The sequence below is a fragment of the Carya illinoinensis genome, chromosome 16 (assembly GCF_018687715.1).
Source record: "Carya illinoinensis cultivar Pawnee chromosome 16, C.illinoinensisPawnee_v1, whole genome shotgun sequence".
Lineage (NCBI taxonomy): Eukaryota > Viridiplantae > Streptophyta > Magnoliopsida > Fagales > Juglandaceae > Carya > Carya illinoinensis.
In genome coordinates, this window is record NC_056767.1 from 2,258,515 (window position 1) to 2,276,062 (window position 17,548).

Below are 17,548 nucleotides of genomic sequence, written 5' to 3' on the forward strand. Positions count from 1 at the left end.
GAGCTCTTTAATTAAGATTCTCTTAAATTATCCAAATTTTATAATCTAATTTGTTTAAAAAAGAAGAGCAATATCGTATACAGTTATAGAGTGCGCAAGTGTCGAGCAATGATTATTTTAAAAAATAATATTATTAGAAAAATAATTTTTTATTATGTATGTCCTGTATTTTTGCTTTTTTTTTTAAAGAGATTACGTGACACTTACGTATTCTAAGATTGTAAATATTATTTAAAAAAAATAGGTGAAGATCTTATAATATATATTATTGTAATGTACAAGATTAAGATTTGAAGTAACTGTACTAAATGATCGATCAAGAATTATTAGTTATTAAATATAAAATCTACGTTGCCTTAAATCCAAGCCAAAAAAGCATGTCGGGAACGCAATTTTTTTAATTTTTCTGTGGATAAGTTGATTAATTAAAAGGGGCCAATCGTAGTGAACTCTTGAAAGTTTCCTAGGAATTCCTAGACGACCCGGCGAGCTAACGCCAACGCAACACAAAACACCAAGCCTCTTACATATCACATACATTTTGAGAATTAAGCCTCTTTGCTAAACTTTTCTTCACTGGGAAGAAATTAGGAGGAATATGGCTAGAAGTGCAGAAGAAATTTTTCCAATCGTCGAAGAGTTCAGCGAGTCAGAGTTAAACTCTCCCATGTCATCCGCTCCATCTTTTAGTACTGTTCTCTCTCAAAATGATGATCGGCACCCATATCTGCAATTCCTGACCAGCGACCTCTTACAGGTATCTTTATCTCTTGATCAACAACTGCAAAACTCTCTCTCTCTCTTTCTCTCTCTCTGATTTTTGTATATGCTGGGAAAAAATTTGCATTATTTATTAATAATCTGTTTTGTGGGTCTGATTTTCCTTGTTACCTTTTGCCTTTTGCTTAGGAGATAATTAGTACGCCCACAGAGACCGAGGTTGAGGTCCTTGAGAAAATCTCTATGCATGAGAGGAATATGGGAATCGCATGTGAACGTAACGATCGGAAGAAATGGATGGTGAAGAAACTGCAGATGGAAGGCTATCAAGCTTCTCTCTGCACTACTTCTTGGGTTTCCACTTTTGGTCGTTCCAAAAGTCGCTTCATAGATCCATCCGAAGGTCTCTCTCTCTCTCTCTCTCTCTCTCTCTCTCTCTCTCTCTCTCTCAGAGACCCATAACTGACTGATTTGATCTCTTTGATTCAGTTTTGCAGTACACAGGAACATATGAATATATTGATGTCATGGTGAGAGATGGAACTGATCAGAGTCCAACAAGGCTTATTGTGGATATGGATTTTAGGTCTCAGTTTGTATTGGCAAGGCCTACACCAAGTTACATGGAGCTCGCAAACATTATCCCTTCCATTTTTGTTGGGACCGAAGAGAAGCTCGAGAAGATAATCTCTCTGATATGCTCAGCAATGAAACGATCACTAAGAGAGAGCGGCCTGATCTACATTCCTCCCTGGAGAAAAACCAGCTACATGCAGTCCAAATGGCTTTCTAAAAACTGCAAGAAAGTCTCCGTCTGAACCACCCATAATTAGGGGTATGCATGAGAAGAAGTTCTAGATGCAGATGCTTTTGAAGCCTAGCAAAAATGGAGGTTTTTTGTCTTTCTTGTTTGTGAGTTTTGAGTTGATTTCGTAGGGGAAGACCTCAGTTTTTTTATTTTAGGTCTTTTTCTGATTCAGTTTTTGTATGGTTTTGGACAAGTCAAAATGGACAAGATCAGGAGAGATACATACTATAGCTCATGTAAGATGATAATTAAATCATGAATGTCAGTATACTTTTTGCTTTCCGATTACCAGCTTCCTCGATCGATATTCTCAGCTGCAAAACAAACGGGTTGAGAAAGACGTTCTTACTTCCCAGGAGAAAAACCAATATGATTCTCCAATTGAGAACCTTAGTCCATCTCTCTAATCAAACAAATTAAACCACATGCATTCTCCAAAACAAAATTATGGAAAAATCTGCGGAACTGTTTTTTGCTGTCGAAAGCTTCCGATCGATATGTCTTGATGATGATCAACGTTTGGAGTGGGGACATGTATATATGTTAATATGTTATATTAATTATCGCATTGTACAGTGTACATCATTAAGGATCTCGAAGTCCTAAGAGAATATAAACATGATATATATATATATATATATATATAAAGATTGAGCATAAGTCGACTCTCTATATAAAAGAATATTTTGTGCATATTATATATAGATATTGTTCAGGGGACCAACTTTTTGTTTGTTTTGATGTCAATAACATGACAACCATTCCGTCCTATCCGCCATGGTAACTGTAATTCTGATCGACTCTTTCTGTTCAAGAATGTGCAGTGAGCGTACAGTAATTCAACACTATACTAATATATATGCGTGTGTATATATATAGAGAGAGAGAGAGAGGAACAACGACAAAAGCTTGTTGCATTACCTCCTTGGGAGAGACAGAAGGAATTAATATTTTATATATGTATCATAACAGAAGAAGAACTGCAGAGACTTCATTCATGAGATTGTCAGCTCTCCTATCTCATATCCCATATCAACTTTACAGGTATCTCTATGAACTCTAGAAGACTACAACTTCAAATCCTCTCTCCCTGATCTCTCTCTCTCTCTCTAATCAAGATTTGCTTTATTTCTTTGTCTTAACATTTGCCCTTAATTTATTTGCTTTCACGAGGCTCTGATGGTGCGTACCTTTTGCATTTTTCCAAGGAGATACTTCCTAGGGCCACACATGCTGAGATTGAGGTCCGTTTTTGTTATTAAAATTCATCTTATTATTAAAATTTTTTTAAATTTTTATACAAAACATAACAAATAATTCAAATTTTTCTTAATTTTTCTAAATTATAAAATAATAATAATATTAAAATCATATTTCATCTTAAAATTTAAAATTCTCATCTCAAAATTTTCATTTGCCAAACTGAACTCGAGAGAATTGCATAAGAGAAGAACTGCTGAGATACATGGGAATTCAAATCTTGATGCATGTAAGGGATACGCAGGGAATTGGAAGGGAATTAACCTACTAATCTGATGGGAGTTGGGTTACTGATAAGACTGAAGATGGATGGTTATGAAGCTTCTCTCTGTAAAACGTTTTCGGTTTGCACTTTCGCTCGCTCGCTCGCTCGCTCCAAGGGTCTCTCTCCCCCTCTCTCCCTCTCCCTCTCCCTCTCTCCATTTGAAAACCCATTTCTGACTTTTGTGGTCTCTTTGTTTAACTTTTGCAATTCACAGGACGTGATTATGAATATAATGATTTATTTATATATATCACCATGACATCACGGTGAAAGATGAATATACATAAAGAGATATGTTGTTTACCGTTATTACAAATATCGGATAATCTTTTTAAAAAAATAAATTAATACGAAATATATATAAAAAAAACTTAATTTTTTAATTATAAATTTTATTTTTTTTTAAATAATTATATAAAATTTTACGACTATATATAATATCATTTTAAACTAAATTACAACGCTGGCTGTGGATAAGGATTGTAGCCTTTAGGTCCACATGATTTTGAAATTTCAAGGCCTACGCCTCATCCCTAGAGTCTTTGATGGAACGTCACTAGCAGAAAAGCTGATCAAGCTCTGCTTTGCAAAGTTAGCAGCAAAACGAGTAAAGCCAAGTGCGTTCAAAAGAGAATCCAAATTTCGTATTGTTTTCAAAAAGAATTGAATTTATTATTAAAAAAATTATTTTTTTATATATATTCTGTATTTTTTTAAATAATTATAATACACTTGCAAAATTACGATTACAACCGTACTTACTCTTTCCAAAGACTACATTCAAAATTAACACTATGTTCCTCCAACTTTAGCAAATTAATGGAACCTCCAATTTAGCTGAGTAATTTTGTCCCTTCTTGGGAAGTTTTGGACTTAATTTTTGTAATTTAAAGCTTAGTTTGAATATTAGAATATTTTGAAAATATTTTATTACTATTTATTATTTTATCGTTATTTTTTATTTATTTTTTTTATTATTCAATATTTTATAATTACTTTCTTATTATATTTTTATTATTATTTAAAGAATATCTGATATTATAATTTTTTTCTTTGTTTAGGTCATTTATTTTGAGTTGCTAGCTATATATATCTCAATATTTCGGTCCTGATATATATATTTTAAAATAAAAATTTTATATATAATTATTTTTATATATTTTTATAAATATAATTTATATATAATATTAGTCAAATTAAAATGGTCAAAATTTTGGACTCAATTAATTTGAATTTATGTTTCTGTAACGAGGTAAAAGGTCTTTTTAAGCTGTACTTGTCGCGTGAAAAATAGTGATTTTGACACTATTTCAATTGCGTGACGCACGTACGGATAGTGACAGCTACCTACCTATGTGAGTACTCAGAGTACCGTTTACTAGAAAATGGGGAAAACTAATTAACTAATTAATTAAAATAATCAATTGACAATAATAGTCTATTAATGACCAGAAATTACTTGGTAATTACATGCAAACTATAAGATAATAGACGCTACTGTTTTAGATATTCTCGTAATATTTTATTATTATATTTTATTAATTATTTCGATATGCTTTATTTAGATATTAAGAATACTTTAAATAATTTATAAATAATAATAAGAATAATAATAAAATAATCAAAAAGTATTTGAAAAGAGTTGTGTATGTCCCCAAACAGACATAATAGGAAGCATTTGGTTATTAGGCTGAGTTTAACTTAATCCAACTTATCTTAACTAATTATTATAATCTTTTAAACTTTCAATACAAAATATGATAAATAATTTAATTTTTTTAAATTTTAAAATAATAATAATATTAAAAAATAATATTTTAATAATATTTTATTTAATTTTTAATTTTCAATTCAATTCAACTCATCATCCAAACCAGACCGAAACGAAGATAAAGATAATGATGAATATCAATATTAAACAAGTTCACTTTAATGATACCGTAATTACCAAGTAATTTCCATGACTGACCAAACTGTGCAGCTGCTCTTCACGTGTATGTTTTATATGAAGATAGTCAAATATTATGATCGAGATAGTATTTTTTTTCCAACCACATTAATTATTAGTCTATATTCTACAAGCATACGGACAATTAGTTGATATTTTCATTCCTATCACTACAAAAAAAATAAATATTTGTGAAGAATTCTATACGATGAAAATAATTATTTATAACTAAAATAAATTTATTTAAGTAGAAAGTAGTAATTTGTATAAAAAAATAACTATTCACAACTGAACACTTTTCTTATAATGTATACTTTTCTTCTACATTTTTGCCTACCACTGTTATAATTAGAGCTCCACCACTCTAATTATAGCAACATTAATTTACAGAAAAAATTTACTATTAATTTATATGAGATCAACCGACACAATAAGAAAATTGCTTATTTTTTATCAGTTATTTTTTATTAAAATATTTATTTTTTTCCAAAATGAACCTATAATATTTACAAATAATCATTCTTATCGTAAATAATTCTTACAAATACTCGTATGCCTTGTAGTGAGATCTAGGTAGTTAATAAATATATAATCAATCATAAAAAATGAAGAAGTAAATAATTTTTTCTTTCTATTAATCAATCATAAAAAATAAAAATAAAAACTTTCACAAAAATATATATTCTAGCTAGCTCGATCGACCTTATTCGTATATTTCCATTCTTAAAAGCTTTTGTGATGAATGTGACTTGGAGTCAACCAATTAGAGCCAAAGTAAGCAAGAAAATGAAAGGGATATGATGAGTGAGAAAAATGAGGCATGCATGGAGGCCCATATAGAGTCATAGACCCCTCCAAAAGAAATCTAGCATGCTCATGACCTGTCTTGATTTGCTCCCTTACTCCTATTTTTTTAAGAGTACTGCTACATAATAATTTCATACTCAACATATCAGTATAAAATAATAATAAATAAAATAATAAATTTATATTTTTTAATAATATAAAAAAGTGTGAGACTGCTGTATAGATTTTCTATTTCTTTAATATCAAAAGTCTCTTTTGGTACCACGTACATGCAGCCTTCGAAGAACATGTCCATATGAATCTTTTAGTATTGTTTTTTATTCTATTACTAGACCCACACGGTTCATATAGCTTAGCTTAATGGCCATGGGATCTGAATAGCTTAACTCGTGTTATTTTGCCAACTGGGATCTCTTCAATTTAATATTGATCCAATTAAATGGTCTGATGCAAATAGAGGTAGACACTATACATACTCTTAAATATTCACATAAAGATGTCATACAATACAACCTGATAATATTTGTAGGGCTTACATAATCTATCTCTATTTAAGAAAATAATATTACATATAATTATGGAATATGTAAATACTGTACAGTCGTTTTGAAAAAGTATAAAATTTATTATTTAAAAATTAATATATTTATTCATATTTTTTTAAATTGATTATATAATATTTATATATTTACAATTATAATTATTATTTCTTTTTTATAAAAATAAATTTATAAATTAATGTGATATAATAAATCACATAAATTTTAGAGAGGTCATATCATGATACCGATAGCCAACTATAATAGTCCACGTCCACCAGCAGGCATAGGGCGTTGTAGATTTTGACCGAAGTGAGACTTTTAAATTTTAATCATAATTACCTTGAAGATAAAATTAGAAAGTTCTGCACAATAAAGTATAATTATTTTGAAAAGAAATAAAATTCATTATTTAAAAGTTATTTTTTTATATAAATTTCGTATTTCTTAATTTTTAAAATAATTACAAAACACTTTCACACTTACCATTATAAGCATCGTCTATCATTGAATAAGAAATAATAATAAATGTGCTTGGTCTGTCCATGTCTATATGGAGGGTTCCACAACATTAAAATATCTCAGCACACAGACAAAGCAAAGAGAGAACAAAGTTTTGCCTAGCTTCAGTTACAATCTTGATGGTGACTGAACCGTGTTGACCAGATCCAGAAATGTGGTTGGAAGAATTGCCATTCAAAAATAAGCAGAAGATGTCCCTAGATAACATCATTCACGGCACCAACAAAATAATATATGAATTCCCCCATCAAAGGTGTATGTAAAATACCCTGAATGGGAAAAATAAAATAAAATTTCTGGCATGCATACAGGTATAATATTAACCTCAAATATATATTTGCCAGATCAATGATTGCCAAGCAAACAAAACCCATGGATGAACTATATGCTCAGCGGTTAGCTCTCACAATAACTTTCAAGTATTTCTACAAAATGGATATATCATCAAGCATTTACATAAAAAGAATAGGAGTATATGATTTTACAATATGTCATAGAGAAATTGGGCGATATTTTGTGACTTGTCTACTCAGAACCTATTGACTGATTACTCCTAGGCAGATTGGTGAATATTGAATGTATCTTGCTTGGGAACTTTGGATCGATTATGTTGATCTCTCATCAAACTCCTCTTTCCAATATTCATAAAATGATCTTACCGCTGCCATTCACCACGCTGAACTCCCAGTATAAAGCCACAAATATTAATCCAACTGGTACAAGCTGCTAAATATGGCAGGCTTCACACCACAGCAGGGCTGGAACGAGCTATCCTCTGAGCTTCTTCCAAGTCCTTCAGAAACCTGCACTTCCCACCAAACGATTACTGGATCAGAGAGCATTCACATATGCTACTTCAATAGAGTAAACCAATCTCAAAAGCAACGTATAACCAAAAACTCATGAATATTTACATTAGGCATTCTGTTCTGTAAGGTGTGACTAGCATTTTTACGTTAGCTGTCTACTTATAACAAGTAACAACCTTCTAGTCTCTCCATGCTTGGTTCAGGATTGAATCCACCTGACTGGAACTCTCAACATTTGACTTCCTCTAAAACTTATAGAAGCTACAAATCATGGCCTGTATGCATACTAACTTGATACAAACCAACCTACAACAACTTTCTCAATTTTGCAACTGATGCAAGGGGTAAGAGTTACATTTCAAGCTAATGCTAGCGTGCCAAGCACAAAGCAAAGCTAGCAGCACAAGAGCAAACTTTTGTTATGCCTATTAGATCCAAGTAACTCTATAAAAAAAGTCACATCAATGATTCAGAAGCAAACCTCTTAGAATTCAGAACCACAGAACCACCAAGAATAAAACGAATTCCAGAATTGCTTGCATTTTGTAGTGCAACAGAACGTGATTCTTCATATGTTGTCCCTCCAACGATGAATATCACTACTTCCTGCAGCCTGCTTAAAAATGAAGTGCATGTCATTCAAACAATACTACCCATAACCTCTTGCAATTTTTTAACTATCACATCAATATCATCTTTTTTTTATAGGTAATAAGTTTAAGGATGGGCATAGCTTAGGTACACAGGAAGTATACATGTGCATACACCTATTTAAGAGCTAGAAATAGTTACAAGGAAATCATGGTAGCTAAGACCATTAAAATCTAAAGCAATGGCCCACAAGAACAAAGTCTTCCAGAAAAAACTCCGAAACTCTTCCGAGGAACGTTCATGATCCTCAAAAAGTCTCTCGTTTCTTTCACTCCAAATTCACCAAAAAATACATATTGGAGCCATCTTCCACATTGCTGCGATCTGTGGTGTCCTAGTGATTCCTCTCCAACTTGCTAGAAGATCAACCACCCTACCTGGCATTACCCATGCTATTCCCATTTTGCTGAAAAAGTAGTTCCATATCTCATGAGCAAACTCACAATGTAGGAGTAAATGGTCCACCGTTTCACCATTATTTCTGCACAAACAGCACCAGTCCATAATTATGAGGCCATGTCTTCTAAGATTATCAATGGTCAGACTCTTCTCTAGAGCTGCTGTCCATACAAAGAATGCGGCCTTGGTGGGTACTTTATTATTTCTCCAAATATTCTTCCAAGGGAAATTGTGCCTTTGTAGCATGGTAATAATCTCATAAAAAGAGCGTACCGAAAATTTCCCTTTTCTAGAAGGACTCCATACCATCACATCTTCAGTTGTGGCAACAATAGGAGTATTATACTGCAAAAGTTTACAAATTCCACCAAAGCATTCACTTCCCAATCATGTGCATCCCTGGTATGGCTAAGATTCCACTCCTGTGAAACTTGATTGATTACCCTCAAATCAGCCACCGTAGCTTCTTTTTCTCATGCAATACTAAAAATTGTAGGATAAGCATCCTTTAAAGCTGTGTCTCCCACCCACATATCCACCAAAAACTGATCCTCCTACCATCCCCCAAACACAACCAGGTATTACTAATAAAAGAGCCCCACCCCTTCCTTGTATACTTCCATAGCCCCACTCCATATGTCTCCCTACCCTCTTTAGAACACCAACCCCCTCATTCACTACCATACTTCATGTCAATCACCCCTTTCCATAAGGCTTCCCTCTCATAATTGTAACGCCACAACCATTTACCCAACAAAGCCTTATTAAAAGCCCTCACATTCCGAACCCCAAAGCCACCATCCCTCAAAGTAGAACATACCTTATCCCACCCCACCAAATGAAACTTAAACTCATATCCTATACCACTCCATAAAAAATCTCGTTGAAGTTTCTCCATCCTCATTGCAATGCTAACAGGAAGGGGAAATAAGGATAAGTAGTATGTGGGAAGATTGGATAAAGTACTTTTGATAAGTGTGATCCGGCCCCTTTTGATAAATACACCCTTTTCCACCTAGCCTACCTACGCTCGAATTTTTCCAGTACCCCCTCCCAAATTGACTTAGATTTGGGAGGGGGTCCAATTTGTATGCATATTTACTAGGGACTTCCATACCTTCTTTCAACAACCGCTATAGTACATGGTGTTTTGGAAAGTCGTCAATTTTTGTGAAGCAGGTGTTCCTCTTAAATTATTCTCATTCCTAAAAAGTAAAATTAGTTAAATAACTTTTATTATCTTGGTACTGCTGCTTGAATTTGTTAGTTTATTCATATTTATATAAATACATTTACTACTTCAGCAGCTCAGTATTAATCCCATTCCAGCATCTAGTTTCCCCAACATTAGCAACAAAGTAAAAGTTCTGCAAATTTTACTACCAAAGGTCTCCTCTGAGAACATTGCAGAGACCCAGGGATTAAAAAGAGATCACATAACATTCCGAAACTTCAAGAGAAAGAAAAGGCTCGTCGGAAAGAAACAGTTATTTAGTAACAAACCTGCCCTGCTGAAAGTGATTGCCAATATATGGGTAGTCCACATCTCTCAACCGTCCCTTGGTAATGCTTTCCATAGTTTGGAATAAAAGAGGTTGGTGCTGGGTGTACACATTCTCGACCCCCTACAGCAGAGGCAAAATGATTTATAAGCATCCGACCACATTCACAAGTGGGGGAAGTAAAGTTTTTTGTGACAAACCTTCAGTCCACGAGCCATGTTACGAGCAATATTCAGAAGATCCCGATTCCCGTAAAGATCCCCAGTTCGTTTATCAACACCTGCTTGCTTCAAGAGGAACTGGACAAGCTGTAAAACAATGATAACCAACTTGTCAAAACTGTGAACTTCTAGCCATTAGCAAGGAAAACAAGTTTACAACATATTTTCTGTTCTACTACAGATTCTAAGTATGTAGAAAAGATAGTTTATTTTACCCCAGGCTTGTACTTGGGAGACCGAGAAGCCAGTTTGTTGAAAAGCTGCATCAATTGAACAGGGCTTTCCTTCTCATAGCGCAAAGCATACAACATCACCAATCGCAGACAGTCGATATCAGATATGCTTTCATTGTTTAAAAGATTAGTCACTGCCTGCACAGAAGTTGAACAAGTTGTTTGAAACAGTAACTTGAAAAGCACATAAAATAATACCCGTACAAATGAAATTTCCAAAGACGTTATAATTTAGTAACATGGAAAAGTAAGTTAAAATCAAATGGTAACATATCATTGCATAACTCCTTTAATACGTATGATAGATAGGGTTAATTCCATAGAAATGCTTTCATATACTTCCAATCACCGAGAAAAGTTCAAATGAGTAAGCTAAGGTGAATCTGGTCCTTGCGCTTGTTTCAAGATCATGTACCATTAATCAAATCAGCAACATATTACAACTGGTTGTGTTGGGATTACAAATGAGGAATCTGTATTAAGGTATGTTTAGTAAATTTAAGAAAATGTATGTCTTCTTTGGAACATGGATTGACACAAAGTCTACTGAACTACCTCAAAAGCTGCCACTTGGCCACCATTGCAAGCCAAATCCTGTTCTGTTTGCGAAACTAACATAAGTTTGTGCTCTTCAACGATCTTGCTCATTTCTGTGACCAAAGTCACATGCTTTGAAACATTACCATGCATTTTTTTGTACTCGGGGTAGTTGTCAACAAATTTGGCCATGTCTTCTGCAGAAATTCAAAACATTGAAATAACCAAATATTGTGCCCCAAGCCACCGCATCTAACAGTAATTTATTAATACAATATCTTGTGAATTTGCATAAAGCCTCATATGAACCTATTGTCTGGATTTTCTGGTTACTCTTTGCAATCTGCTGAAATTCATCCACCAACCGCTTGATATTCAATCCAATATCTCCAAAATTCTCATACATGTTAGCTTTGAAAAAGGCATCTTGTTCTGATGACAACACAACCTCCTATAAGAATAAATCGGACAAAGATCCTTATCTCAGCAATGCAAGACATAAAATTAAATACGTGGACCACAAAAGGAAAATGCAACTCAACCTGTTGATCCTTTGGGATTTTTCCAATGCTTCTCAAATCCACCTTGTTGTCTTGAATACCTATCAATTCATGAACCATTGCCTATGGAACATCATGCAGCAAACAAGTTGCACATGCGTTGAAATTCCATGTTAAAAGGGGCAGTTATTATAAAAATCATAAAAGTGTAGTCAGAAGCAGAAATACCTGATACGTCCACTGATTCAGCAACGGGGTCACAGGATCATCCCTCCTATCAATTATCAGCAACAATGGAGAAATGTCTGTTCGCCTGAAGTCAAAAAGCCCACTTTCCTGCTGGTACATCAGTTTCTGTAACAGCCCATAAGTGTATATAAATTAGGATACTAATTTTGAAACAGAATGTGCAAAATTCATAATCAGCTTATATATAACTTCTTCTGGTTCACTTTACTTACTGTCGTTTCCTGTGCTATCCTCTTAGCAATATCAGAGGTCCTTTGATATCGAATAAAAGGTCTTCTTTTTAATGCCAAAAAAATAGCTGCAATACCATCAACAACTCGGTCACAGAAGTTCTGCAAATTTGAAGGATCTACAACTGCTGGGAGCATATAAAGGTGATTTGATGGCACATTCAAAGAGAAATGGAAAGGATCACTTGCTACAAAGTCCGCATAGAATTCCTGCAAAGCCCAAGAAAATCATTATATCTTAGGTAGAATCTAATCTGAGGTAACATTACCACTGGGTCAAACGATTGAACATCTACTCATGCATCAGAGCATAAATTAGACAGGTGAAGTGAACAAATAACCATGCAGTGACTAAGTTCAAACCAATGCCAATGCCAATGTCAATGCCATATATACAAGCCCATGAAAATGACGTCCAAATTATATGATAAGCTTGCCCTAGAACTTTTATTTTCACCTATTCTTCCTGTTTGCTTGAATGCAACTATGACAGTTTCCTAATTTCATTTTTCTGAGTATCTAAAATAACACGATCCAAAATAAAAATTAAAAATTAAACCACCAAAAAAAGTCGCTAAAGCAACGGTATTAGGCATTAAAGAGTTACCTGAACCTGCTGGACAACTTCATGTTCATCTGAATCAGCTAAAATATGAATCTGTGTATCCTTCAACATGTTGGAGAAAACTGTACCAAGTTGGGTATAAAAAAGGAACTCCAAGTCAATATATAATAATCTGGTAAAAAAAAACTAATTAATGTCAAACACAAGTTTTTCTGTAACTTCTCTCAGTATAAAGAAACTAACATAGGTGGTACTCTCCAAATCTAGGACTAGCTAGCTGGCGCCGCAAGTGGTGGATATTCTCTGATGTGGGCCGGAGGAAGAAAATGGCCTTAAGATGCGACATTGATTCTTTTGACTTGGAAATGGAATCGACCAACTCTACCAAGAATACTTCTTTCTGAAGAAGCTCCGACTGGGAGTACGCAACACTAACTATACTAACCTGCACATTGTCAACCAAAAAGCATTATCAAAGCCCATATTTATGTTTCTTGCTTAACCCTCTAAAATGATCTGAATCTAGTAAAGTAAGTGATATTAATCAAGGAATTAAAGTTCAAAAATGGCTAAACTGCACCAAAAAGTCAAATGTAACGGTATCAAATTGAAGGCGAAGCTTCAGAAAGACAACAAAGGGACATTGGCAGTTTGTTCCCATCATGAACATTGAAGGACCCAAATAGAAATGCACGCTAAAATCTATCAACGAGTAAGGGTTTATTCAACCAAAAGAAAAGAAGACATTACTGTCCATAATTTCAGTAAGGTTAGTGAGGCACCGAGGCTCAGTGCCATTTTTTCTTGTAATCGCCTTTCTCATGAAAGTTCAGTACACATGCCAGCCCAAGTGCACCACCACGAATACAAAATATGATCAAGCATTTTCAATTCATGTTCACGGTACATCGAACAAATCACAAGCCGTTCTTTTTCCCTATGAAAACTAAACTTTATGATCGGCGTTATATATGAATTTCAGACAAGGAAAATTGATCGATACAATTCAACAGAATCACCTGCTAGGCTACCAGGCAAGCATCCTCCGAGCAATTAGAGAAAGAGAATTTATATCTCAAATTTCACTACTGACTCCAGTTAATAAACATACAAGGAAATAATAAATGAAATGAAAAAAAATACCCACGACCAAGCTCAACATATCAAATTTAAATACTTCAAATCTTCTTAATCATTGTCCTCTAACTTCCGCAGAGTCCAAACAGAAGATGGTCTTAATTCTTTAAAGAAATGAAAAAACCGAAAATTTGAGGGATGAAATATACCGTTTGAGAATCGAGGATGAGGACCTTCATGCCCGAGATGTCCTGCAACATCCGGTTGATGTAATCACGTACGGCCGATACCAGCACCATGTTCGGCGGCTCCAATCAGAATCAAGTTCTCTTTTTCTGATGAAAACGGTGACTGACAGTGGCTGTGAAGTTGAAGAGCCGGTGAAATGGATTCAGGAGCCCGTTGAGAGACAGATCTGAAACGACAGAACCAGAACTACGACGGCGAACGAAGGTGGGCCGATAACAAGTAAACAACGCAGCGTTTCAGCCTATCATAAGAAGACAGAATAGAATGTAATGTCCACGTGTGAAATCTATTTTGCAATAAAAAATAAAAAATATTTTTATAATTTGACAAATCATATTAAATAAAATTAATTAAGTATTACAGTATAATAATATTTTTAAAAAAATTATAAAATTTTTTAACAAAACAAAATTAATAGAACATTCACATTTCACAGTAACCAAACAATTCTTCCAATATATATATTTTTTTAAGAAATAGTCTTTTTTTTTCAAATATTAATAAAAACATTTATTTTTTTCAATCCAAATATATCTTTTAGAGTATTTACCTCTGATTTTCTAGAATTTTTTTTCTTAAATTTTACACTTTTAAAAAATCATTCTACATCTCATTCTTTATCATTTCTCTATTATATTAAAATAATTATTTTCTATTATTTCTTTATTATTATTATTTCTACTACTTTATTTCTACATCTTTAATTATTCCCTATAAAATATATCTAAAAACTTATTTAGGAGATGAATAGTGACTTCCCAAATATAAGGAGTCACTGTTTACATTCTAAACTTATACCTTAAAATAGGGAATCGGATGGAGTATTTATTTTGTTAAATAAAATTGCCGAGCGGTCAACTAGAACAATAAAGTTTGGGCAGCAAAGTAATTTTTTCCAAGATAATAATATTTTGTCCAACCTGTCACATTGGAAAGTTCTGTATAGTTTTATTAATAAGAGTTTAATTATCATGGTGTGAGAATTGTATTGTCTTTTAAGAGCAAGTTGGAGAGTAAGATGAGATGAAAATTTTGTGAATAGTAATAAGATAGTTTGTGAATATTAGTAAGATAGTTTGAATTGAGTATTTTTTAAATTTTAGGAAATGAGAGATAAAAGGTTGAAAAAATAAATATTATAAAGTTAACATATTATTAACATATAGTTTTATAATATTATTTTTATTTGAAGGTTTGAAAAAATTGAATTTTTTTATTTTTTATTTAAAAATTTGATAAAGTGGTAATGATTAATTTAAAAAAAATTATAATAATTAATTTAAAATTTTTATATTTAAATTATATTTAAAAATAAAATACAATAAGATCATATATAAATTTTATATTTCATCTTAAGTCTCAAACCTGCCCTAAGTGAAAGGGACTTAAAGTTTGGGGTAGGTGTCATACTTTGTACTAATTTCAATATTGGTTTTGACTCTTAAGTAATGGATTGACAATTTTGATGAATTTTTGCTTCAAAGTTTTTTGTGAAATGATTAGTCAAAAAGGCTTCATTGACTCATAATTCAGATCAATCAAACTTTTTCGTTGCAAAACTTCTTAATTCATGAATTATAGGGAGGGATTCCTTTATCTCATTTTTTTTTTTTTTTGTCAAAAAAGTACCCTAAAATAAAAACTAATAATTATTCCTATAGAAGCTTCTTTTCTTCGTCTAAAAGTTTCATAAAATTTTTTCATAAAAAAAAATAATATTTATAATTATAAAATGTATAAGCACTAATGAATATTTATCTTTAATATATAGATAGACATATGTGAATTATATGATACTTAATATGAAAAAGGCTATTTATAATTATAGGTTATGTAAGATTCGCATATTCAAAAAAAAAAAAAACAGAGTTTATTATTAAAAAATTATATTTTTATATGTGTCCCATATTTATTTTTTTAAAAATAAATATATAGCACTTACATTCTATAATTATAAATATCATTTTTTATTAAATATTGTGCATTATGTTGAAATGAAAAAAATCTATAATAATAAAAATAAAATTTTTAAGCCAGCCAAAACTTTTTTGAAATGATATGCACGAGCTTTATACCATAGAGTTGTGAAAGTCCCATATTATTTTGGGGACTGATAATTCACAGTACATTTACAACTTCATTGTAAAATGATATTATTTTAAGAATAATATTATATACAATCGTAGAATATGTAAATACTGCACAATCGTTTTGAAAAAGAGTAGGGTTTATAATTAAAAAAGTTAATTTTTTTTTTTTCATGTGAATACAGTATTAATTTATTTTTTTCAAAAAGACTACGCGGTATTTGAATAACTATAAGTGTAAATATTATTTCTCTTATTTTAAAATCTAAATCGAACAAATTAAAACAAAAATAAAAAAGAACAATTTATAAAAATAATATATTATTAGATAATTCTCAGCTAATTGTAAAATAGTAATTAGTTTATCATTTCTCTATTATTTTTAGAGTAGTAATAGGTGTACAATTCAATCACAATTCATTTACAATTCTTAATAAAATAATATTTTTTAAATATTTAGAAACATCACATTAAAATAAAAATTAATGTTATATATAGTCGTAAGCTATGCAAGCTTCATCCACTGACTTTAAAAAAAAGTAGAGTTTATTATTAAAAAATTAATATTTTTATTTGAGTTTAGTATTTATTTATTTTTTAAAAAAATAATTGTACCGTATTTACATATTTATGACTGTAAAGTCTATAATTATTATTTCTTTAAAATAAAAGTCAAACTAAAATTTTAAAAAATATATTATTTTAATTCAAGATTATAAAGAAGTTGTTAGGAAGTAGTTGGTGTATATTTTCAGAGCAATACTACATACAATCGTGAAATTACAAACACTGCGTAATCGCTTTGAAAAAGATTGAGGTCTACGATTAAAAAATTAATTTTTTTTCATGTTAATTCTATATTAATTCATTTTTTTAAAATAACTACATATCACTTGCATAACTACAACTGTAAATACCATTCCTCATACTTTTATATCTCCGATAGTTGTAGAAAACGTCAAAAGTAGACAATTATAGAAATCTGATCCCTATGATTCTTTGTATTTGATATCTTCATCCGTACTAAAAGAACAATAAAAAAAATATAATACTACCAACCGAGATTTTAGAGACGTTTTTCCTCGAAAAGAGTTAAATATTAAGGAAAATAAATTTTTATATCATAAATAATAAATTTTAAAAAAATGCTACTCTCACTATTTAAATTTATAGTTTGGTGTTATCGGTTGAATTTTTTTATTTTTTTACTAAATGATTAAGAAAATATTTTTTAAATAATATTATATATAAATATATATATTTTTTATTTTTTTAAATATTTAAAAGTATTAAAAAATACATGTAAGAAGAAATAATAATAAAAAAAAAACCTAATTTAAGATATATAAGTATTGTGTAATTTTTTCAAA

At 31.5% G+C, this 17,548-nt stretch overlaps 2 protein-coding genes across 3 annotated transcripts; one reads left to right on the forward strand and one right to left on the reverse strand.

Annotated features, from left to right (window-relative positions):
* Window positions 1–471: 471 nt before the first annotated feature.
* Window positions 472–1,816, forward strand: LOC122299613. Its single transcript, XM_043109999.1, has 3 exons — window positions 472–757; window positions 910–1,123; window positions 1,210–1,816. Exons 1-3 carry the CDS (start codon window positions 599–601, stop codon window positions 1,536–1,538), a joined length of 702 nt encoding a protein of 233 aa, XP_042965933.1. The 5' UTR covers window positions 472–598; the 3' UTR covers window positions 1,539–1,816.
* A 5,424-nt stretch (window positions 1,817–7,240) lies between these two features.
* Window positions 7,241–14,317, reverse strand: LOC122299801 (vacuolar protein sorting-associated protein 45 homolog). Of its 2 annotated transcripts, none has more exons than XM_043110253.1 (13): window positions 14,052–14,317; window positions 13,009–13,210; window positions 12,808–12,887; window positions 12,183–12,410; window positions 11,950–12,075; window positions 11,764–11,844; window positions 11,531–11,672; window positions 11,240–11,418; window positions 10,667–10,822; window positions 10,431–10,538; window positions 10,232–10,353; window positions 8,160–8,291; window positions 7,241–7,672 (listed from the first exon to the last, which is right to left on the reverse strand). In XM_043110253.1, exons 1-13 carry the CDS (start codon window positions 14,139–14,141, stop codon window positions 7,612–7,614), a joined length of 1,707 nt encoding a protein of 568 aa, XP_042966187.1. In that variant the 5' UTR covers window positions 14,142–14,317; the 3' UTR covers window positions 7,241–7,611. The 2 variants fall into 2 exon arrangements, with proteins under 2 accessions (XP_042966187.1, XP_042966186.1); XM_043110252.1 differs by having other exon boundaries at window positions 8,160–8,294.
* Window positions 14,318–17,548: the final 3,231 nt, after the last annotated feature.

Coding starts and splice junctions, on each gene's coding strand:
- LOC122299801 (XM_043110252.1), bottom strand. CDS start 14,141: ATGGTGCTGGTATCGGCCGTACGTGATTACATCAACCGGATGTTGCAG. Junction 12,888..13,008: donor ATTTGGAGAGTACCACCTAT/GTTAGTTTCTTT, acceptor AACTTGGTACAG/TTTTCTCCAACATGTTGAAG. Junction 7,673..8,159: donor GTGGTTCTGAATTCTAAGAG/GTTTGCTTCTGA, acceptor TGGGAAGTGCAG/GTTTCTGAAGGACTTGGAAG.
- LOC122299613 (XM_043109999.1), top strand. CDS start 599: ATGGCTAGAAGTGCAGAAGAAATTTTTCCAATCGTCGAAGAGTTCAGC. Junction 758..909: donor TGACCAGCGACCTCTTACAG/GTATCTTTATCT, acceptor CCTTTTGCTTAG/GAGATAATTAGTACGCCCAC. Junction 1,124..1,209: donor CTTCATAGATCCATCCGAAG/GTCTCTCTCTCT, acceptor TCTTTGATTCAG/TTTTGCAGTACACAGGAACA.